The sequence below is a fragment of the Pelodiscus sinensis genome, chromosome 31, assembly GCF_052426305.1.
Source record: "Pelodiscus sinensis isolate ZL-2025 chromosome 31, ASM5242630v1, whole genome shotgun sequence".
Taxonomy (NCBI): domain Eukaryota; kingdom Metazoa; phylum Chordata; order Testudines; family Trionychidae; genus Pelodiscus; species Pelodiscus sinensis.
Genome location: NC_143082.1, coordinates 12,924,310 through 12,947,184, shown reverse-complemented (window position 1 = coordinate 12,947,184; position 22,875 = coordinate 12,924,310). Strand labels below are relative to the sequence as shown.

At 53.3% G+C, this 22,875-nt stretch overlaps 1 protein-coding gene across 9 annotated transcripts; it reads left to right on the top strand.

Moving 5' to 3' along the window:
- Positions 1–932: 932 nt before the first annotated feature.
- NACA (nascent polypeptide associated complex subunit alpha) lies at positions 933–18,657 on the top strand. 9 transcript variants are annotated; one of them, XM_075901852.2, is made up of 11 exons: positions 933–1,088; positions 2,889–2,960; positions 4,936–5,073; positions 6,963–7,025; positions 8,478–10,721; positions 13,747–13,832; positions 14,329–14,406; positions 16,512–16,658; positions 16,945–17,073; positions 17,852–17,974; positions 18,530–18,657. In XM_075901852.2, the coding sequence occupies exons 1-11, from the start codon at positions 992–994 to the stop codon at positions 18,542–18,544; spliced, it is 3,192 nt and encodes a 1,063-aa protein (XP_075757967.2). In that variant the 5' UTR covers positions 933–991; the 3' UTR covers positions 18,545–18,657. The 9 variants fall into 9 exon arrangements, with proteins under 9 accessions (XP_075757967.2, XP_075757968.2, XP_075757969.1 ...); XM_089774578.1 differs by lacking the exon at positions 933–1,088 and adding an exon at positions 1,707–1,919; XM_075901853.2 differs by lacking the exon at positions 4,936–5,073 and having other exon boundaries at positions 934–1,088.
- The last annotated feature ends 4,218 nt before the right edge of the window (positions 18,658–22,875 follow it).

Below are 22,875 nucleotides of genomic sequence, written 5' to 3'. Positions count from 1 at the left end.
TGGCTGGGGCAAAGGTCTTTTGGTTCTTAGACACTTGCCAACCCTACTGGACGGGCACGCAGAGGCTGTGGCTTTGCTGGCAGCTCACTAGGCACCAGCCGGTACAGACGTAGCACCGCCCAAACGTTAGGTGGGGGGTGGGCACGGCTTGTGTGTGTATGTAGGGGGGAATTGCTGTCCACGGGCCTGCCTGCAGAAATAAATGGTTCAGACATACTTCTGAAGTTGAAGGCTCCCCCTTTTTAGCCGGCACGGAGAGATGGGCAAGACAGAAAGGTGTCAGGAAGATCCGGGTTGAGGGTGGTTTGCATTGGTTTAGCTGAAGATGTGGATGTAAATGGGTTCCGAGCCCTCTGCTCTCATGTCAGAGCTGGAGCATCTCCTGGGGGGGTTGCAACCATTCAGCTGCCGTGGGGCCAGCAGGTGCCCACGGACGGGGACTGTGCCTGACAGTGGGGGGAGCGGGGGTGCTCTGCTGGGAAGGGGTGGGAGATGCAGTCTTCCTTCATTACAAACGGGGACAGAGTTGTCACCCAGCCCGGGCCCCCCCAGCCCAGCTGAGACTGTGACCCTGATGGGCAGTGGGAGGGAGATAACCAGGGGGGAGCAGACTAAGCCCCAACCCGCTCCTGGACCCCCTCCCACCTACAGCCAGGAGGGGCTGAGACCGGCTCTAGGAGGTAAGGGGATCACAGCAGGCACCCTAGGGACCCCCTATCTGGGGGTGCAGGTCCTGGGGGGCATAGACAAGCCCCTGGGTGGGGGCAATATGGGGGTCCTTCAAAGCATGGAGTAAACCCTGGGGCAAAGTGGGGGGGGGGCTATTCCTAGTGGGAGGGGCAGGGAACAGCCCCTGGCTGGGGGAAACCCTCTGGGAAAGGGGAGGGAGGAGCACGGAACAGCCCCTGGCTGGCGCTCCCTGTGCCGGGGGGAGGAGCACGGAACAGCTCCCCGTCCGGGGAGCAGCGTGGGAAGAGCTGGGAGGAGGCCGATGACCCCTGCCCCGGAAGTCCTCGCTCTCCCGGAAGCCGCCCCCCCGGCTCAGTGTCTCTCTTTCCGCCGCCATTTTGAACCCGGCTCCCTGCACAGTGAGTCCCGGCGCCGCCATCCGCCGCCATCCGCCCCGTGGCGGGCCCGGCCGGGGGAGCTGGGGTGGGGGCCACTCGGGGAGGGCCCGGCCCGTGGGGGGACGGAGCCTGGGGCCGGGCCTGGGGCCCGCTTCGGGGTCCAGCTACCGCCTGCTGCGAGGCCTCCCTGCGCCGGGGGGGGGGGGGGGGGGGGGGGGGGGGGGGGGGGGGGGGGGGGGGGGGGGGGGGGGGGGGGGGGGGGGGGGGGGGGGGCGCTGACTGCTCCCTGCGCCGGGGAGGGGGGGCGCCGGAAGCCCCCGGTACCTGGTGCATAGGGGTGTCCCCCCCAAGTAGGTCCGGGCGCCAATGGAAGCCCCCTTGGGGGGTGTCTTACCCTAGGTGGATCTGAGGGCCAGAGGAGGCCCCCCCATGGGGCATAGTGGCTCCCTCTCCCCAAGGGTGTGGGGGTAGAAGTTGGCCCTGGTTGGGAGGAATGGAGGAAGGAGAGGGGTGGTATTTACCAGGTGGGGAGAGGAGAAGGGGGAAGTCATGTCCCTTTAGGAATGGGGGGGTGTCCATGTCTCCCCCCACTCCTCCCCTCTTCTTGTGGGGGTGGGGTGGGGGTGCTCTGTTAGAATAGCGTTAGGGCTGTGAGGTGTAGACCCAGCTCCTAAGCGCTTTTGGGGCAGGCGGGGTCTGAGCCTCAAGTTTGAAGGCCTAAGGCTGTCTGGAGCCCCCACAACTTCACATCCTGGGTGTGGCCCAGCCCTTCATCCTGCCCAGCTAGATAAACCAGATCCCGAGTGCTGGACTGAACGTGTGGGATCATGTGACGAGACCCCACAACCAGAGGTACTGGCACTAAAGTTCAGAGGGTGCTTCTCACTATATAAAATTGTTCCAGTGCCCCTAGCCTAAGCTTTTGGGCCCTATCGTTTCCCCGTACTTCGTTCATCAGACAGGAAGAATTCCATCCTTGATTGCCACCAGCTTACCATGTGGTCTTTGACAAATCTCATCACCTTTCTATACCTGAAGTTTTCCTCTGAAGTAGAGAAGGACACCCCTTTTTAAACTCCTGATGAGTAGTGAGAGCTGACTGAAGTCTGTAAAGAGCTGTTAGCCAGGTCAAAAGTGCTATGTATATAGGCCCAAAATTTATCCAGGCTCCTGAGTTGCATAGGAACATACAGGTTGCCAGTGTGTCTAGGAACTAAGGTCTTTATGTAGCCCTGTATTCTGTCTTTGACTGCAGCTGTTACTAGAAACTTTAGGAGAAGATATAAGAACTCCACAGCAAGCAGAGGAGGGATTATTTGGTCCCTGCAACAGGTGTTACCCAGATCTCTGTTAGATTGGCTTAAATCTTGAAACACAAGATCATATAATTTTCCTTAATTATGTTGGTATTAATGGTTGGTAATTCTGGAATTTCTTAATATCGATATGAATAGCCAGTTTCATTTTGAATCTTGGTAAGTTCTTGGCCACTATGATCAGCATTGCAGACCTGTTGCTTCTGAAGAAGTGTGTAGAGAGTTTGCTTACTTGCTGGACATAGGAAATGCTCTGATACAAGGGTTTGGTAATGGGGAAGACCGCTTAGTTACAATTTCACAGTGAAATATTTACAGCTTCTCTCTTGCTTGCTTTACAAGTTGTATGGAATTCCTTCCTTGTAGCCACCCAAGAGTGCGTCTCTGGCTTTTCTGATTGTGGGAGAGACATTGACTATGCATGTCTTGGGATGTTTTTCCTCTTAGATCCTCAGCCCAGGGACCTTCTCTAATGATGGCTTCTGTTTTTCTTTCTTGCTCTCAGAAATGCCTGGTGAAGCGACAGAAACCGTCCCAGCCACAGAGCAGGAGCTGCCACAGCCACAGGCTGAGACAGGTTAGTGTTGATTTGCTTTATTAGACACCTTCGGAAAGGATCCTGAAACTCATCCAGCCTAAACTTCAAGAACAGGTGGAGCTAGTTTGTGGGGTGGGGAAACATGAATATTTTACCATTGGTGGCTTTTGGAAGTCTAGTGAAAAGCCTTGAAGAAGTAAGACTGAGTGTTGGCAATTTGACTGGGTTTCACTTGCTCACATGGATGAGTTAAGGGGGCTCTTTGAATGGAAATGGTGGTAGCATGCTTGAAGGGCAGTAAGGGGATCAGTCAGTACTGCTGCCCAGTGGTACAACCAAGGCATTGGCAGTGTGTGATGTGCAGAAGTACTAATTGTAAAACACCAGCCTGCTTTCATTTAACTGGCATTCTGACTTCCTGTGGTTACTAAGTGAAACCCAAGTGTTTGGCTCTCCACTGCTCTAACCAGGTGAAATGCTGGATGTTGGTTTCATTGCTTTCAGTGCGTTTTCTCTTTCTCTTCACCACACGTTGTTTGGCCACCTGCTGTTGCGCGAGGCAGAACTGTTTGTCCCACAGCCTCTCCACATGATTGGGTGTTTCTCACTCAGCGAGCTCAAAAAGTGCATCATGCCAGCAGTGATATAGGTTATTAAATATATGGTAACATTCAGAGTTGGACAAAGACGTCCCAGTTTATCCAGCTCTGCGTTACATGGCCTACAGAGGAGTTGCAAAAGCCTACTTGGTCGTAGCATGTTCTGTAAAATGCTGATTCCCTGCATCAAGGAACATCATCAGCTTGTGTGTCACATACTGTTGATACAGGTAACACCAGAGGTCCGTATAAGTGAAGATGATTAGAGAAATCTAATTTTTTTCAGCTTGTTTTCTCTGTGCCTGTGAGGGAAGTCTGCGTATAGTCCGTTTCATTCTGCCTGTATTACAAAACAGTGGGGGAGAAAAGAACATTTTAAAGCCATGGGCAAATGTAGCAGTAAATGTACAAAGAGTCATGGCATTCTAGGGCAGGTGTAGGACCTGAGATTTCTTTTAACTCCTTGCAACTGACTAGGTTTCAAGGTTACAGATTTTCTTCCAATGGGGTGGCTAAAAGTGGATACAGGGAGCCACATGATGCTTCATGACTCCAGCCAGAAAGTTGCTTCAGAGTTTGGCATTCACCAAGCTTGGTGAAACCCGGCTGATGAATGTGCTGAAAGAACGCCTGGCTGCCCTCTAGAGGGGGAGAGGAGTTGAACTGAAAGTTTGTGCAGCTTTTAAAAATAACCAACAGAACCCTGCTCGTGTTTTGCAGCATCTGTGACTTTAGTCATTTAGATTTTCAAACCCACTGTGTGTTGTGCTTCTCAGTTGTCTCCCGTGAAGGTTTTCTGGGTGCGGAGATCCAGTTAGCAAATAGGATGGCTTTGATTGCGGTGTTTCTGCTAGAGGGTCAGGGCATGCTGCATGGCTGTGGGACTGGGCCTGAGGCATGGGGGAGCCACTCAGTGCATGACAAGAAAATGGGATGAATTCTGCCCAAGGGCAGTGTGAGTTTGACTTGGGGACGACAAGAAAAATATGGACCATTTGATCAAAATGCTGCAGAAGGGAAAGAGTTTATGAAGGAAAATAACCCTGTGATTGCCCAATGGGGTTTCAAAAGTCCGGCTCTCAGCATGATGGTTAAATTGTGCTCATTGATCTTGAGTCACGTCAGTTGCTCAATTTCACTAGCAGTATTGTTCATGCTGTCGGAATGCCTCGTGGAGGGTAGATGTGATCCCTATGGCAGGGTAACTTTGCAGACTGCATTTGTGCCTCTGGGTGAATACAGTGCTGCAGCATCTCAGGGCAGGGTTTTTCTCTAAGACTCCAAGGATAACTCACACTTTTTCCCCACTGTTGATTCTTCTCATCTCTTGGGTGTCTTACCATGCCATGGACTGTGTAAAGGTTGGTGGATCTTGGTAGTAGGCGGTGTGTATTCAACAGCTGATGCTATTGCAGTAACTCCTCCTCCAGTCCCTGGGGAAGCAAGTCGAGCTCTCCCAGGGGTGGCAGCTGAGCAGACCAAAGCAGTTGCCACCAAGAGTCCTGAGGTGGCAGGCGAGGGTTCCCAGGCTGAGGCTGCTCTGGAGCCTTCAGGTAGGTCTCAAGTTGCTACAGAAGGTAGAATGGGGGGGATGAAGAGTTACCCTGTCTATAAAATAAAATCTGACTCGTGTGGAGCATTAGAAATACCAGCTCTGCATTGAGCAGCCTCTTCCGAGGCCAGGTGGGACCCGACAGGAGCTGCAGGTTAAAGGGCTGTGCTAACATACGATTACGACACTGAGAGTTTTATTCTCTGGGGGGATTTCATCGCACCTCTTGCCACCCAAGTGTGTCTCTGCTGGAGGTAGCTCAGCTTATGAAAAGAGCATAATGCAGTGCTGACGTCCGGCATTATGGGGCTCCATTTTCTCCCAATACAGCTGAGTTACTGTGAGCCGTCACCTCATGACTTTTTTCAACAAGTTTTTTGCAGCCTCTCGGAATTCTACTCCCCTGCAGGGTGGGCAGGGGATGGCCCCAGAGTTCAGTGGGGGGCGCTAGAGCTGGAGGTTGCATGGCAGTCATGTCTCAGTGACACTGCAGAGTAATGATGTCTGAGGCATCTCCAGTGAATGTGGAAGGATTGAGGCCTCGTGGAGACCGGAAAAAAAAAGTCACAGGGAGAGTAAAGAGGAATGCCCCCTGCTGCCTGGTTCATGTCCAGCTCAGCACCTTTCTGAGATGAGCTCCCCTTTGTTACCTTGGAGACACAGATAGTACCAGCTTCTGAATTAGGAAACCTTTCTGGGGATCATGTGATGAACTTTTCTTCCCCCTTGGTACAAGACTCCAATTTTAGACACTAGTCTGGGATCTGCCATGTTTTATCGCCCTACATTTCACTAGCACTTGAACCCAACTCTGGCTCACGTTCCTTGGGTGATGGCGTGTCTTTGGGGGCTCATCCCGCATGTGGGCCCTGATCCGAGGCATTGGCATGTGAGCAAGTAGTCCTTCCTCCACTGAGTGCAGGACTTGGCCTAGCTGTCTGGATCTCGGCGGCAGAGAAATTGGCACTAAACCCAATTTGGGAAAGGCTGAATCAGGGCAGTATGTGTGTAGCAAGCTTCTGCCCTAAGTCAGGTGACCTGTGCAAAAGTGGCTTTTGTACTTTTCTTCCTAAATTGGTGGCTGACTCATAAATGAGTCAGTCATTCATAACTGGATCATGGTTGCAGCTCTCAAAATGCCAGCATGTGGGATCTCCTCTCACCTGACTCAGAGCTTAGAGTTTGGCCCGATGTCTTAGTTAAGGAGATAAGAGGTAAGGGGAGTCTCCCGCCTTGAGCAGGGAGGTGACTCACTCAGTTTATCATGCTGAGTGGGTTTACAGCTTCCCAAATGTCTGTCCCAGCACTGCAGCCTCTTTCTCTTCCCCTGTGAAAAGGCGGGTCAGTGGAGGCTGTAACCCCCTTGCTCCACACAGCCCTAGGGTTACTGCCATGCTGTATCCAAGCCTTGCATTCCGCATTAGTCAGCACTGCTCTGCTGGGAGAAGACTTGACCCTCTGGGGTGGGAACCAGCAGGCTTATCCCTGGTTTAGTCTCACTTGTTCTGCCACCCACTTCCGGAGGTCTTAGGGGCTCAGTCTCGCTGCAGTTTGGGGCCAATCTAGCGCTCAAAGAAGCAAAGGTTGTGTGCGGTGCGGGCAGGCGCTGCCTGTCTTTGCTGTGCAGCTCTTCCAGTTCATCTAGCTCCTGGCAGGCAGCACCACCAGGATAACGCTGCCGTAGCTCTGTCATGGACCTTGCCCACACTCGCTCGCTCAGACTGTGGCCCAGCCTGGGCTTGAGCTCTGGTATCCACAGGTCAGAGGTGAGCGGCACTGTGTTCTTGCGAGACCTGGTTCGTCTTAGAAACGGAGTAGAACCTTCCTGCTTGCAGCCATTCCTGACTGGAAGGGCTTGTCAGGAGTAACCTTTTGCTCTTGCTTGTTTAGCTCCTGCTGTCCCTGCCGGTGCTCCCGCAGCCGCTGTTTCTGAGCCTGCGGTTCAAGCGTCAGGTATTCCACATACGCCCGTCCCTGCCGTGCGGCTCATTAACCTGTTTGCTGTGCTGATGGTCCCATTAACAAGAATGGGCAGGAGCTGGGAGAGCAAGGGTTCCTGGCTTCTCCCAGCACCACCCCTGACTCATGCGGCCTGGGCGTGAGTCGCGTCCCTGCTGCGTGCCTCAGTTTCCTTGTGTGTAAAAGAAAACCTGCCTCCCAGGAGTACGCGAGGCCCTTAGTTGCATGTTTGTCAAGTACCATGTGTGGACGGGGCTGTAGGAGTAGGGAGGGTTTGCTCCTAGGATCTGAGGGCTGCCTTCCCAGGATGGGAGGCATGTGAGAGCCCGGTGCATTGGGGTGATGAAACTGCAGCGTTCAGGCACTGCACGGCAGTCTGTGGTGTGTTCTCAGGCATCCCAAAGGCTGAGACGAACGGTGCTGACGAGCCCTGAGCGTGGCGTGCCCATGCTCTGCTCAGCTGAGATTGCATCGACTGTTTGCCAGCAGCCCGAGGGCCTGACCTAACCTGCCTTAAAAGCAGCCATTTGCTGCCAGCCTCCTCTTTAATGTGGGGGTGCAGCCGAAGCCTGGCACGTGATCCTGCCCTGTTGGGCTCCAGGTGGAGCCCTGCACGCTGGGGCCTGTCACCTGCAGACTACGCCTCCATATTAGCGGCGGGAGCCAAGCTTTGATGGACTCTGTGAAGCATGGTGGGGGGGGGACTGTTACTTACCCCAGACTCCTTTGGGGAGCGTCCCCCACAAAAGGGGGAGGGGGGAATTCAAGAGCCAGGCAAACTCCCCGCGGAATTGGGCTGCTGTATTTATGCCTTTCTCGGAGCCCAGGAGCATTTTACTGAAGCTGTGCACTGGAATACAAGATGATGCAGCTTTCTTCCCCAAAGTGCACCTGACAGATGCAGGCTGTGGATGGCAGCCAGCACTCTGGGCTAGGGGATTGCATGTGTGCCCCGAGGGGTAGGAGTGGGGGGGCTGGAGCTGGGCACTGGAGGAGAATTTTCCCTCGGGGTGGGGGTTCTCTGTGCTCATCCATTGATCCGTCTCCCTCTGGAGCGGGGGAAGGTTGAAGCATGTATGTGGGGAGCTCTTGGAGGCCTGGTCCACACTGCCCTGGCCATCGATCCGGCGATGTGAGTACTTGGCTCTATTGCCCAAGGTGTTTTCACTGCGGTGAGCTGATGGCAGACTCTCCCCTGCCTATGCCTCTCACTTTCCTGTGGACTCCGGTACCCCAGCCGAGCGCTCGACTGCCGATTTATTGTGTCTGTCCTGGACATGATACATCGGCCCCTGTGGAGCCAGCAGGTACCGTAGACATGAGCCGCCCACTGGCCCAGGTAATGGAACTGCAGCCCACACAGGACCTCGCTGCATAACTCGCCTTTCGCCCTCTGCTCCCTTTTTTGGTTCTCATTGGTGCCCTTTGTTTCTCTCTCTTTCCCAGCGCTAGCTCCTGCTGTTAACCCTGCCCAGCCCTGCCCTCCAAATGCCCCCACAGGCCTGGCTGCATCCACAGAGCAGCCCCCTGCCCTCACCTTCCCATCTTCCTTAGCACTAGCTCCCCCTGCCTCCCCACCTGTGGTCCCAGCCCTAGTGCTCCCCACCTTTTCCGCTCCCTCGAAGCTCCCAGCGGCAGCTCTTGGCGTCCCAGTGGCCTTCGCCCCTCCCCCCGCTGCAGCCCCAGCTCTCGAGTCCCCAGCCGATTGTGCCTCTCCAGGCTCTCCTGCCCCTGCTGCTGCTTCCCCAGTTAGCCCAGCATCCCCTGTGGGCCCAGCCCTGGCCTCTTACTCTGTTACCCCAAACACGTCCCTGGCCCTTCTCAGCTCCCCCCTGGCCACGCCAGCCTCTCCCTGGTGCCCAGTTTTGACAACTCCTGTTTCTCCCCTGGCCCCCCTTGCTCCACCTGCAATCTCAGTCCCTACCTCTGCGGCCCCTCTCACATGCCCTGGGGCCTCAGCTTCTCCCGTGGTCCCTACTGCTGCCCCTCCGGCCCCAGCCTCTCTTCCAGATTTTCCTGTGGCTCCTGTCTCAGCCCCCTCCATGCCCCCTGGGATCCCTGTCTCTCCCTCAGGCCCTCTCTCCCCCCAAAAAACCCCAGCCTCTCCCCCAGCTCCTGCCTTGACCCCCTCTATGCCCCCTGCCTCTCCCCCAATGTCCCTCCCTGCCCCAGCTCCTGCCTTGACCCCCTCTACGCCCCCTGCCTCTCCCCCAACGTCCCTCCCTGCCCCAGCTCCTGCCTTGACCCCCTCTACACCCCCTGCCTCTCCCCCAATGTCCCTCCCTGCCCCAGCTCCTGCCTTGACCTCCTCTACACTCCCTGCCTCTCCCCCAATGTCCCTCCCTCCCCCAATGACCCCCACCTCTTCTACAGCTCCTGCTCTGACCCCCTCCACACCTCCTGCTTCTCTCCCAACCATCCTGCCTCCCCCAAAGACCCCATCCTCTCCCCCAACCTCCCTCCCTCCTCCAGTGACCCCAGCCTCTCCCCCAGCTCCTGCCCCAACCACCTCCACTCCTGAGACCCCAGTTTCTCCCCCTACCCCTCTTTCTCCCCCAAAGACCCCAGCCTCTCCTTCAGCCCCCTCTACACCTCCTGCCTCTCTCCCTCCCTCCAAGACCCTTGCCTCTCCTATAGCTTCTGCCCTGACCCCCTCTGTGCCTCCTGCCTTTCCCCCAACTTCCCTCTCTCCCCCAGCCTCTCCTTCAGCCCCCTCTATGCCTCCTGCCTCTCCCCCAACCCCCCTTTCTCTCCCGAAGAGCCCAGCCTCCTCCACTCCTCCTGCCTCTCCCCCAACCCTCCTCCCTTGCCCTGTGGCCCCAGCTTCTACTGCTGCTCCTGCCCCAACTCCCTCCACACTTCCTGAGACCCCTGCCCCAGCCCCTCTCTCCCCCACGAAGTCCCCAGCAGCTCCTGCTCCAGCCCCCTCCACTCCTCCTCTGACCCCAGCCTCCAAATCAACCCCTCTCCCTTCCTCTTCCCCTTCGGCTCCTGCTCCAGCTGCTCTCCATCCCTTGGGGGCTCCCGTTTCTCCCAGTGTTACACCAGCTCTGCTGACTCCTGCGTCTCCACCAGCTCCCATCGCCCCTCCTGAGGCTGCAGTTTGTCCTGTGACTCCTGGCTCTCCCCTGGTTCCTCCCACTTGCCCCAGGGCTCCGGCTTCAGCCCCACTGGCCCCAGCCTCTCCCGCTTGCCCAGGTCTGGTGACCCCAGGCTCTCTGCCTGCCCCCAAGGCAGTAGCTGAGGTTGCTGCCCCTGACTCTGCTCCCACCCTCTCCCCTGAGCTCCTCCTTGCTCCCCAGAAACTCATTTCCTCACCTCTTGCTTCCACTGACCTCCCTGCCCCTCCCCTTGCTCCAGCCAGTTGCCAAACCCAGCCTGATGCCCCTGCACCTCTGCCCGCTGCCCTTGCTGAAGAGCTAACCGCCTGCCCCAGGCTCCCTAAGCCATCCCCGCCCTCCTCATCTGGTCCCGAGCCTGACCCGCCAGCCAGCCCCCCTGCCCCTGTCTGTGCTGCTACCCTCGACGATGATGAGCTGCCGCCTCTCATCCCTCCCGAGGGGCCTGCCAGGGAACTGCCTTTGCAGCCCATCCTTGAGGATCTCTCCTCTCCCAGACCCTCAGCGGCCCCTGCTGAGGCCCCAGCTGTTCTTCCTCCAGCCAAGCAACCTGCGCCGAAGAACAACAAGGGTATTTGCCGCCTCGGTTTGCTGTGTGCATGGCGTGTCAGCGGCTGCTCACCGAGTACTAACCCCGGGAGACTGTCGGGCATCGAAGCCCACCGCTCACTCTGGCGTGATTTGTTAGCCTAGCAAAGTAGCATCGGAAAGTCACGTGCCAGGCTGTGTAGGGAGGCCGAAATCCTCCCGCGCTGAGCCCCATGCGTTGGCCGGGGTGACGCCCCTTGGACGTGGCAACAGAATCCGGCTCACCACCTGCTCCCGTGTGGGGCACCAGCTTTTACAATCGGTTCTCTGACGGAAGGGCCTCGAACGCACGCCGAGCACGGGGCTGCCTCGCAGAGGGGACGTTGGCCTCGGTGGCATCTGGACCCACGTCACCAGAACCACGCGGGGCTTGAAAACCCAGTCGGCGCCTCCTGCTTGGGTGTTTCTCCCATGTCAGCTGTGTGTTCAGTCCGTTCCCCTCCTAACTCCCTGCTTCCCAGCAATCTTGTGGGGATTAGCTCAGAGATCACCAGCGACTTAGCGGCTATGTCTACACGGGCAGCTTCTTGTGCCAATACTTGCCTGCTGTCTACACTGTACACACATTTTTGCGCAAGTAAATGTACAGTCTAGCGTTGTAAGACAGGACTTCTTCCGGACAAGTTATTCCTCTCCCCATGAGGAATAAGCCCTCTTGCACAAGAGCTCTTCTACAAGAGGGCAGTGTAGACAGGCAACATGAATTTCTTGCACAAGAAGCCCCTATGGTTAAAATGGCCATCAGAGCTTTCTTGCACAAGAGAGCGTCCACACTGCCGTGGATGCTCTTGTGCAAAAGCACATGCCAGTGTAGACGCGCTCTTGTGGAAGACTTTTTGCACAAGAACTCTTCCGCAAAACAGTTCTTGCGCAAGAAGCTGCCACTGTAGACGTAGCCACTGTCAGTCTGCCTGTGAGTGGCCTTGGGCAGGTGCTGGGGTTACCCTGTTACTTCCCTGGGAGCAAGTTTTGTCGTGAAATGTGTCTCCGTGGCCTGTTTGCTGTGTGTCATTAGTGGTGGCCGCAGCCTGTCCTGTGCACACCCGAAACAAGCCGCATGCAGCATGTAGGGAGGGGCCGGAGGGCCCAGCTGAGGGAGTCAGTCTGGTTACCAAGCCTTGTGTCTGCTCCCAGCAAGACTGTGGCATATGGAAACCTCTGGTGTGGCTGGGTTTGTGCCCTAGCTGCTCTTAGTTTCTGAGCCAGGCGCTAGTAGACAAGAGGAGGGTTGAAACTCGCACTCCCCAGTCTGCTCGAGGGATCAAGTGTGGCACCGATAGATTCTGCTTCTTCACTCCTGCGCTGTCGGGCACGGTCCATGCTCGGCTGGCAAGCTCACGACACCCGCGGCTGTGGAGACTTGCATGGAGTGCCAACCGGAGTCTTACCCAAGCCCCAGCAGCTTCTGGGCAGGGCACAGATTTGCATTTCCTCTTCCTGCAAAGGCTCTGGGTTGAACGGTTTAATTGATGCCATCCCATCCCCTTTACTAGAGCTGGGCTGGGGCTGGCTTTGTGTGAAGATGCAAAGCAACCCTGGGAGCACAACATGAATCCTTTCCTGTTCCCCTCCCTGGGTCTGAGCTGCAGGCCCCTGCTTTGCTGTCACCCAAACAAACGGGGGGGGGGGGGGTTATGTCCCCACCCTTTCCCTAGGGCCCCGGTAACACCAGTTGTGCTTTACTGACTCGCTCGCCCAGTGTTGGCGAACCCGCTTTGATAAATGTGTATCATCTGCTCCTGCCTGAGGTAGGGATGTGAAATCCTGAATGAGCAGTAAACCGGTTAAACGTTAGGTCACCCTAGTGGTTAACCAGTTCACCAGCTAAGCAGGATCCCAGGCGGGGAACCGTTCCTCCAGCGGGCTGGCCCAGCAGCCGGTCACATCCCTAGCCTAACACATACTTCACTGCTGATGAAGAGAGGTTCAGACTTGGAGCCAGATCCTGAAAAAATGGAGTACTTGTGACTTCCACTGACTGTAGAGGAGATGGGAGGATGTGCGCAGAGCCCCAGGTCGGCCCTCTAATCAGGTGCAGACGCTTCTCCCTTGGGCTTCGTGATCTCTTGAGGTCCCTTCCAGTTCTGGTAGTCTGGGATTCTGATTCCCTATCCAAAATCCCGTGGCAGCTGTAGGGGTGTTGGCATATAGCTGGTTAAACGCTCATCCGTTAATCCAAACGACTGCACGCATGCACGCCCTTTGCTGCCTCTATCAGAGCAGCGGCTGGGGAGGCGGGAGCCACCTACCCCTATCCCCCGTGCTGTTATCTCTGTATCACAGGCAGCAGCACAGGAGGAGGCTGTCCACAGGGAGCTGCCCCTTTCCCCCCCACAGATAGGCAGCAGCACAGGATGGCAGGCAGGAACTGGTCTGTATGGGAAGCCAGTTTTTAAACTGGATCCCCTCCTGGACCAGCTCTGGTAGAGGCAGCAGTGCGGGATGGCAGGGGCTCCCCCGGCATGGAGCTAGGAACACACTGGCAGTCGGCCCCGCCCCCAGGGAGTATTTTAGGAACTGTGTAGTCAACACAATGTTTTGTGGTTACACGATTACTAAAATGGGTGTTATCTAATGTCCCATGGCAGCTGTATAGGCCTCGTGGATACCAGGAGCCGGGACTGACCCAGTCTGACTACGAGGCCTCTGTCTGCTGCTGCACAAAAGGCTATTCCTCCACCCTTTCAAGGCACTGGACTTCCAAAGCCTCCGTTACTACTGATCTGTGTTGTCCTTGAATGTGTGGCCATTTCTTTGTTATGCAGGAGGGATGGGGGAGGTGGGCAGGATCCCTCCTGTACCAGGCCTTGCATACATGTTCATTTTGGTGTGAGCTGGGGTAATGGAACAGCTTCTACCCTTCGGCATAACCAGACCCTAAACAGCCCCGTGGCAAAGGCTTTGCCGGAACAAGTCAGCTTCTCTGTCCCCTCCTGTTTCCACCAGACGTGCCTGCTACTCCCCCAGGTGTTCACGCTGGGATACGTGATGTATGTTTGTTTCCCTAGGGTCCGGCACAGAATCCGACAGTGACGAATCGGTGCCAGAACTCGAAGAACAAGATTCTACGCAGACCGCCACACAGCAAGCGCAGGTAAGGGGCCGGGTCCCTGCCGCCTACGTCACGCGGTGCATGTGGTGGGGGTGAGTCGCGGGATCCCCGGCTTCTGGACGTAAGAGAACCTGCTGTCTTCGCACCGTGTAGGGCCGCCATCCCTGGGCCCAAGCAGCCTCTTGCGGATGTGAAGATGCATCTCTCACTGTTACTCACAGACAAGGGGAGGGCCCTTGGGAATCCCTGTTCTCTCCTCCACCTAGACACAGTCCCTGGAGATCCCATCCCTGCTCACTCTCACTGCGGTGAACGCTGCTATTGGAAAGTCAGGAGGCTGAGCGGTTCTGTGCCTCCCTCCCCCCACACCGCGAGCTGGCCATGCCTCTCAAACCCTGCTTGTGGCATAATCTCCGTCCTGACCTCCTCCTCCCCTCCAGCGGGACAGAGGCACTATCTGACAGCTGCCCCTGCTCTTGGTTCCTGAGGCCTGTATCCTTGGCTTTCCTAAGGCCCCCCTTGTTCTCTTTCCCTGCAGCTCGCAGCAGCAGCTGAAATCGATGAAGAACCAGTTAGCAAAGCAAAACAGAGTCGGAGTGAAAAGAAAGCACGGAAGGTAGGAGAAGATGGCCGGTGGGTGCCTCCCCCTGGGGAGTCAGCCAGCACAGCTGGCGAGAGATTGGGCTCCTTCAATTGAGCCCTGTCGTGCCCAGCACGATGCTGCTTGTCTGATTCAAGGCCTCCTGATGCCCTGTACTGGCAAGGCTGGCACGGAGCTGAGTGGGCACTTGTGTGACCCTCTGCCTTTCTAATCCTACGACCCCAAGGGATTCCCTGGCCTAATGGTAGAAAGAACCATGCCCTGTGCACAGGCCATCCCAGAATCCAGCCGAGGGAGGGACGCTCATTTCACAGGAGAAATCGGCAGTTGAGTTGAGTTAGGGCTACATACTTTGCAAGGACGGTCCAGTGATTGCTGGGTGGCCATCCCGGAATCATTCCCCCATCTTTTTCCCCCTTCCCACGCTCTAACAGTGGCATAGCTCACAAATCTCTCAAGTCTGCCTGTTTCTCTGAATCCTTTTCATGACGCCAATTTGTCGTGTGATGGTTCTTACGATATATTTTTAGATTCAGAAGCGCAGGACAAAGCTCATCACCTAATTAACCATCTTGTTAGTCTTTAAAGTGCTGCGTAGTCCTGTCTTTTGTTTCAGGACAAACCAGTGAGAGAGATTTAAACATAACTACTTTCCTATTTTATTAAAAATTCGAGCAATTACAATAACCAAAGAACTTTGCAAATAAAAGGGTCAATACAATTGCCATAAGCAATGCAAGACACATATCACAGCACAGATCACAGTTCAGGCTTCAGCTATGATTCGTTATAGGCTAACTTATTACTATGCAATGTAATCTTATATACTATAGATTTTTAAAAGGGTTAACCTAAGATACCCAAAACTAGCTATACTAAAATATTCAAGCCTAATGCACTTACAGTTCACCCTTGATCCCCAACAATCCCCAGACAAGAGGTCACAGTCTCATTCCTTCCCGCATGCTGAGACGTCCTAGACATCCTGTGGATGAACAGGCCAAGAACTTCTGGTTACGTGAACAGAGTTTGCAGGTCCTCTCTGTTCCTCCCTCCCAAAGCACCTGTGTGCAGAAGCATCCTTTATACAAGCGAGACTCGGTTACCACACCTTGATCCAGCCGTACATGCTTCTTTATTCCAACACCCTTAGATACGCTACTCACTTTACTTAACGTTATTTGTTCAGTCTTTATGCCATTATCCTAAGTTGTTTTACCCCTTTTACAGTTAGCACTTTTGTAAAATACATTGTCGCCCCCTATTTCAATAGCCCACGTCATAATCATTTTGGAAATTTTGATCATGCTTGTTTTTAATGGTATACACTTTTAATGATTTCAGCAGTTTAAGCAACTTATTAGTAGACCTCGCCCAATGACTAAGAGCACAAACGTAGCCATTTCAGCACTTTAAGCAGTTTACGGTCAAGCCTTTACCCTGTGACTAAGGGCAAAAGGTTATATTTCCACACACAGTAAAAACTGTGTTATCCAGCACGCTCGAGGATTAGGGCATTCCGGTTATCTAAACGTTCCGGTTCTCTAAAAATTCTGGTTCTGAGGGTCCCATCAACCGAGGAAAAACCAATGGACAATAATGGTAAAACTCATGTTTTTAATATTGGTAGTTTTGTAGTGTGAGGCAGTTGGTCTCACATTTCTATTTTGAGTTAAAGGTGATTAGTACTTCTTAAATAAAAAATTGTTAAGCCAATCATGGTAAACCAAGTCAGGCCTGTGCGCATGAAGATGTGACAGTACTGTGGCTGGGGGCAATGCCGGTTAACAAAGTTTTCTGGTTAACAGAGTGCAGGATAACAAAGGTTTCACTGTACTTGCTTCAGGCTGAGACCCGCCTACATGCTTGCTAGCATCAGACTTAACAGGGCCTTGCTTCTTAGCCAGAACTACTGTCAAATCAGAGAAGCCTGGGCAGACTCCTCCACGGTGGGGTCCCCAGCTCATACAGCAAGATGGTGGCATAGCTGGCACTGAGTTCTCTCCGCTCTGCCTCTGGCTGTGAGGGTTCTCGCAGCAGGAACGTCGGAGGTTTCTTTGCGGGATGTCCTGAGCCGATGAGCCCTCGTCTCAATGAGTTTTTTCTCCTTTGCTTTTAAGGCAATGTCCAAACTGGGTCTTCGCCAGGTCACAGGTGTAACCCGAGTCACCATCCGGAAATCCAAGAACATCCTCTTCGTCATCACGAAGCCAGACGTGTACAAAAGCCCAGCATCAGACACTTACATCGTCTTCGGCGAGGCCAAGGTGAGCTGACCCAGCTCTTCCCACCTCTTTTGCAGTTCTGTGGCATCGCACTTCAGACAGAACTGTTCCTAGATCGCCGCTTCCCCGCTGAGGGGTGGGTGGGCTTTGAATCCTTTCTGCAGGCTGGTTTCTCTTATCTCTTCTACGCAGCGAGTAGCAGGAGAGCCTTGCTGACCCTAAAGGCCTTGGGTGTCTGAGTCTCCCAGTCCGGCTTTCTTTGGGGGTCCCTTTGAAATGGCAGCCGGTTCACCCGTGTCTCACTGTGCTCTGTTTCTCCCATCCCCAGATCGAAGATCTGTCCCAGCAGGCGCAGCTGGCGGCCGCCGAGAAATTCAAAGTGCAAGGAGAAGCTGTCTCAAACATTCAGGAAAACACGCAGACTCCCACCGTACAGGAGGAGAGCGAAGAAGAGGAGGTACGTTGCCTCCAGGGCCCGGTCGCATCATTGGCGGGGCTGAGACGGAAGGCCATGGTCAGGACGAAGGGACTCTTGCCTTCATGCACCCCTGTGGTTAATGGAATGTGCTAGCTGTTAGGCCTCTTGCCCACCTCTGGCAGGCGTCCAGCACCCCGTTGTGAAGCGAGTTGTGGTGAGGGTCTCGGCCCATTTCTAGCAGGACAGATGCCACCTCGCCCAAAGCATCAAACACACTGATCTTCTGGTCAGCCTGGCAGAGGGCAGGCCCTGGACATTTATTGTCCTCCGCTGTGGAGCAGGCATGTCTCACCAACACTGTTATAGTCCCCAGGGTCCTGTCTGTAGGACCATTCCCATTCACGGCATCTGAGCCCATTTGCCCCTGGACTGTGCTGGAGACGCTGAGACGTGGCACCTGGGGATTCCCTGGCCCTTCCTCCACCTCCCTGCCCTAAGGTAGAAAGAAGAAACTTGCCCTGAGCACTGGTCATCCCAGAATCCCCTCCTGCCAGGCTGTCTGCACCTTTTTTCTGAAGCAGCTGGAGCTGGCCACTGTCGGAGAACAGGGAACCACGGCAGACTGGCTCAGACTTCCCTGTGCTCGCGGGAAGCAGCCATCTCCTCAGTCTGCAAGCAGGGAAATCCGATCCTGACTCCCGCTGCGGCGTGGGCTGGATTGCGGCTGGCCCCAGAGGGACGGGGCCATCCCTACCTGCGTGGCACAGAGCGATGTGTGCCGTCGGCTGGGAGACAACCCTGCTCTCTTCTCGCTTAGGTTGACGAGACCGGCGTTGAGGTGAAGGACATCGAGCTGGTCATGTCTCAGGCGAACGTGTCCCGGGCAAAGGCTGTCCGTGCCCTGAAGAACAACAGTAACGATATTGTAAATGCCATTATGGTGAGTGGCCCCCCGGAACGGAGTTCCCAGGCAGCTGAGCGAGCCCAAAACTTGGGAAGTAGAAGTTACAGTGAGGAGTGAATCCTCCCTGGAGGGGAAGAACTGGGCATGCTCATTTCACTGCTGATGTGTGGGGACGCTTAATGATCAGTTACCCTGAGGGCATATCCCGATTTACCCCCTCCTCTCTTCTCGACTTGTCCACGCTGCATCATTCTGTCAGTTTCGCTATCTGTATTGTCCCTCATTGGGAACAGGGCAAAATAACAGGCCCAATGGCTCACAACTATCTGCAGAATAGATGGCCCCCTGCCTCCTCCCCTGTCGCCCACCTCTGTGTGTATCGCACAGCTCTCTGGCCTCGGAGCAGCCATAACAGCCTTCCCCAAGGCTGCTTGGCCCTGCTTAGCCGATAAACAGTCTGATGCTCATGCTGCTCTTTTGCTTCTGCATCAGCATGCCAGAGGAGGCTGGAACTTGGTGAAATCTCTGGGAAATTTCAGATCCGCCCCCAGCGATAGTATCCAACCTTTCTCTCTCTTTCTCTCTCTCTAGGAATTGACGATGTAGCCGACAGAAGGGAGGAACCGTTTGGTTTTTCAGAGAAGAGTAAAATGCAGCTAAATTTAACATTTGTACTATTTCTATCGATAAATAAACGTTGTGGCTTATTGTCGGTGAAACCTTTTATTTTTGATTTTGGTTTTCCCTGAGGTCACGAGGTATAAACACTGATCACAGATAGGATCCCAGCCCTGATATGATCTCTCCCTTGCTGCTCCCAGGGAAGCTCATCTTCTAATTCTGGTATTTTGTTCCTCTTTGTGAAGATCCACCAGCCTATAGGAAGCAACAAAGGACTCAGACGCTAGCATAGTGTCAGGGAAACTGCAGGCTGCATGTGGCCTATTGGTTCTATGTATGGCGCAAAAGACACTTTATGTACTGTTGCCCATGCGCAGGGTTGCTGGAGTCCGCTGGTTTACGTCCACCTAGTTTTCTTCCTACCGATGTTACCAAAGTGACACGCAAGTAAAGCCAGGGCATATGAAGTAAGGCATATGAACTGCATGCCCACTGTCTAAAGTTCAGTCTCAAATTCTGATGCTCAGAAGTTAGAAAATCTGAGAAGCCTCATTTCCCTCCCAGGGGGGATGCAAGGTGGCCCCCTCTAGAGTTCAAGTGTCTAGTCCACTCCAACTTTCAATGACTGCAATGTCAACATAATCCTGAGTGAGGCCTAAAAATCATGACATCTTTATAAAAAGAAACCATGTTCTTTTGATCTGCCTTCTGGTTGATGAGGCTTTCGTTATATTCACTTCATGGGTCTGAAATTTTCTCTGCTTGCAGATCTCAAAGTGCTTTACAGACGAGGTATCATCCTCAAAATGGAGCACAGAGAGGAATGTGCCTTGCCCAAATTCACCCAGCAAGCCAGCGGCCTCTCTCAAGCTACAGTGTTTGTGTTGTATGGTGCCAGGAGAGAGAAGCCCTTGGGATCTCCTGATTTCAGTACTTTTGAGTTTTTGGAAATACCCTCAAAAATCATAAGAGTTGGCAATTCTGTGCTCTGCTGGCAGATGTTCCACTACTTCCTTGGATTGGCAGCGTTGGGAAGGTTTTCTTGGTGTTCTTATTTGCACCCTGTCGTGTAACTCCAAGGGTAGAGTCACTGCCGGTACTTGCTTTCCTGCCATTTTAAAGTCCTGCTTCACGAGAGCTTTAACGGCATTGTTGTGTCCTGTCACGAAAAAGACATGTCTCCGATTGCTGCTGTCATTTCCCAGTCCTATAAGCAAACCTGTCCTTGACCAGAAAGTTGAGTGTGCTCCAGAGGGAGGTTCAACCAGCAGGGAGTGGAAAGGAACCGATGCCCAATGAAATCGTAAGTGTCATGAAAATGGGCAGGGTGCCACTGCTTAGTAACACTTTTTCCCCTGTGCAATAAAAACTAGGCTGTGGAACAACTCATTAAAACTGATTTCGCTACACTGCGGAGAATACAGTCACTAAGGAACCCCAAATGACATCAGCACGAGCTGCTAGCTGGAAGCCCCGCACTACAGATATTGCTATTAGTCACAATCTGTGTAAATCCAAGCCGGCAGAGTTCCGAGTCTCCTACAGGAAGCCTTTGGGGGCTGCAGTAAGATAGAGCTGAGAGGACCAATGCTGGAGTGAGAGTTTCTGCAAACAGGGTTTGATCATTTTAGTTCTGAGAAGTGATAGGCTACTTTCAAATCCTAGGACTCCAGTAGGCTGCATTCAGGGGCTGGTAATGGAGAGTAGGAGTGGAGTAAAACCTGAAAAGAGCTCTTCCAGTGTTGTGTGGTTCAAACCACACGACATCTAGGCTACGTCTACACCAGGCTTCTTGCGCAAGAACAGCCCTTCTTGTGCAAAAACTTGCAGAGCATCTACACTGCACGCGTGTGCTTGTGCAAGTAAATTTACAGTAAGGGTTTGGAACAGAGGGCTTCTTGCGCAAGAGTTATTCCTCTCCCCACAAGGAATAAGAGCTCTTGCACAAGATAGTAGTGTGGACAGGCAGCAGGTTTCTTGCATAAGAAACCCCTATGGCTAAAATGGCCATCAGAGCCTTCTTGTACAAGAGAGCATCCACACTGCCATGGATGCTCTTGTGCAAAAGCACATCTCTTGCACAAAAGCGCGTGGCAGTTCTTGAGCAAGAAGCCTGCAGTGTAGACCTAGCCCCAGGATACATCTACACTACAACACTGTTTCAAAATAACTAGCGCTATTCCAAAATAGCTGAGTCCACGTCTACACAGCAGGCAGTTACTTGGAAAGTGTGTCAAAATATTGTCAAGCTGGAGGACTTCCTACTCTCCTGTAACCTTCATTCTACAAGAAATAAGGAAAGTTGGAGGAAAAGTGCTCTATTTTGAAGGAAGTGCTGTGTTATTTCGAAATAAGCTATTTTGAAATAAGCTACGCCATTGACATAGCTCAATTTGTGTAGTTTATTCCGAGTTAAGCCTTACCATGTAGACTCACATCCAGAATCCCATTTAATGTGAGGTAGAGCTGATTTTTGGGAACTATTCTAATCCACCAGATGTTGCTCCAAGCCTGTAGATGCATGAATAGGGCTTAATTACTGATTTGACTGGTTTCTCAGAATGGTAGCGTATTACCTTGCTTCGCTCCCTGAATATCGTCCTGTTTCAAAAATGCAGCTTTATCCAGTGGAAAGGTCAATGAACTCGGCTTCTCTCACTGTTTTGGAACAAGGAAATCTGGGTTAATGCGGTTGTTAAGGCTTTCTAAACACACATGCGCACCCCCACTGCAATGTGGATGCCTTCTTGCTATCTCCTGGACAACTCTGGTGAGTTTAGAAGTTTAGTTTATTGGCAGAATTTGATATTTATTTTGTCATAATTTTGATGAGTCTTTATTTGTACAAAATTTAATCTAAATGTTTACAATTGAAGGATTCTATAGTAGGTTATGAACCAACAATAATTATAACAAGTTCCCAAGCAGCCTTTGGCTAGGCCCGTCTTAACATTTTCAATTTAATATGTGTGCATATTTTTTCATGATTGTGTGTGTATAGGGAAATTGACATTTACTGACATTTACCAATAAACATCCAATTCTTCTAACCCTGTTTTTTAATGCTCCAAAAAGACTGTAGAGGAGGAGATGACTTTATAAATACATAGCAAAACATGTGCATGGCTATTTTCTTCATGAACCAGTGGTTCTGCTCCTTATTTTATAATGAGGTTTTTTTTTGCTTGTAATATTAATCACACTATCCCTCTGGCTGTAGAGAGTTGGTTTCTTTCTTGGGGATACAATGCGTTGTGAACGTAGGCTCCAATGCAAATATTGCTCCCTGCATAGATGTCAAGGCCTTCCAGCACTTATCTCAAAACAGAAGAGGCTCTGAGCCAGTTACTTCTGACAGACACTGTATTTTCCTGGAAATAGGTCTGGATGAGTAGTGCTCTGGCTCCAAAGGCATTCAGGAGATTATATATTCCTGCTCTTAAGAACATAAGAATGGCCATTCTGGCTGAAGCTAAAGGTCTGTCTGCCCAGTCTCCTGTCTTGTGAAAGTGGCCAATTCCAGGTGCCCCAGAGAGATCAAGCAGTCAAAAAGTGACCCATCTTCTGTCACACATTCCTAGCTTCTGGCAAACAGATGTTGGGGCACCCTCCCTGCCCATCCTGGCTAATAGCCATTGATGGACTTATCCATTAATTTATCTAGTTATTTTTGGACAATATTATAATCTCAGTCTTCACAGCATCCTTTGGCAAGGAGTTCCACAGGTTGGCTGGGTGTTGTGTGAAGAAATGCTTCCTTTGGTTTGTTTTACACCTGCTGTCTGTTAATTTAATTGGGTGACCACCTAAATTCACTGGGTGACCTCTTTGCCAATGGGTCTCAAAGCAGGTTCACAGGAAGAAGGGAGTGTCCCTTTAGGGCAGCAGACAGATGGGGGGGGGGGTCATTCTCCTGCACCCTGCCTTTCCCTGAGCCACTTTAGGCCCCAATCCCAGGGGCCTTTGTAGTGTGCCCCAAGTTCTCTAGGTGCTCCCCATTTTCCTCCTCCCTCTGGTTTGAGGGTCCCACTTCCCTCCCCTTCCAGTGGGCAACAGCAGGGTCCAAGAAAACTACATGGCCCAGCATCCTTCACTCTCGTTCCCATGGCAACCATGGGCCCAGGAACTGTGGTCACACCCTGTGGCAACAGCGGGAAACCGGGACAAGCATCAGCGCACGCGCCACACGTGGGACGGGGCAAGTCGGAGCCGATGGGGCGGCGATGCGCCTGCGCGCTGAAAAGATGGGAGACGCGCCTGCGCGCTCGGAGGGAGGCCGCCCTGGGCACGCGCGTGGAAGGCCGAGAGCCTCGAGG

What these genes read in the sequence shown, in the direction of transcription:
- NACA (XM_075901852.2), top strand. Translation starts at nt 992, where the DNA reads ATGACCCCTGCCCCGGAAGTCCTCGCTCTCCCGGAAGCCGCCCCCCCG. An exon ending in TGAACCCGGCTCCCTGCACA is followed by an intron (nt 1,089 to 2,888) that starts GTGAGTCCCGGC and finishes TCTTGCTCTCAG; the next exon opens with AAATGCCTGGTGAAGCGACA. An exon ending in TGCGCCGAAGAACAACAAGG is followed by an intron (nt 10,722 to 13,746) that starts GTATTTGCCGCC and finishes TTGTTTCCCTAG; the next exon opens with GGTCCGGCACAGAATCCGAC.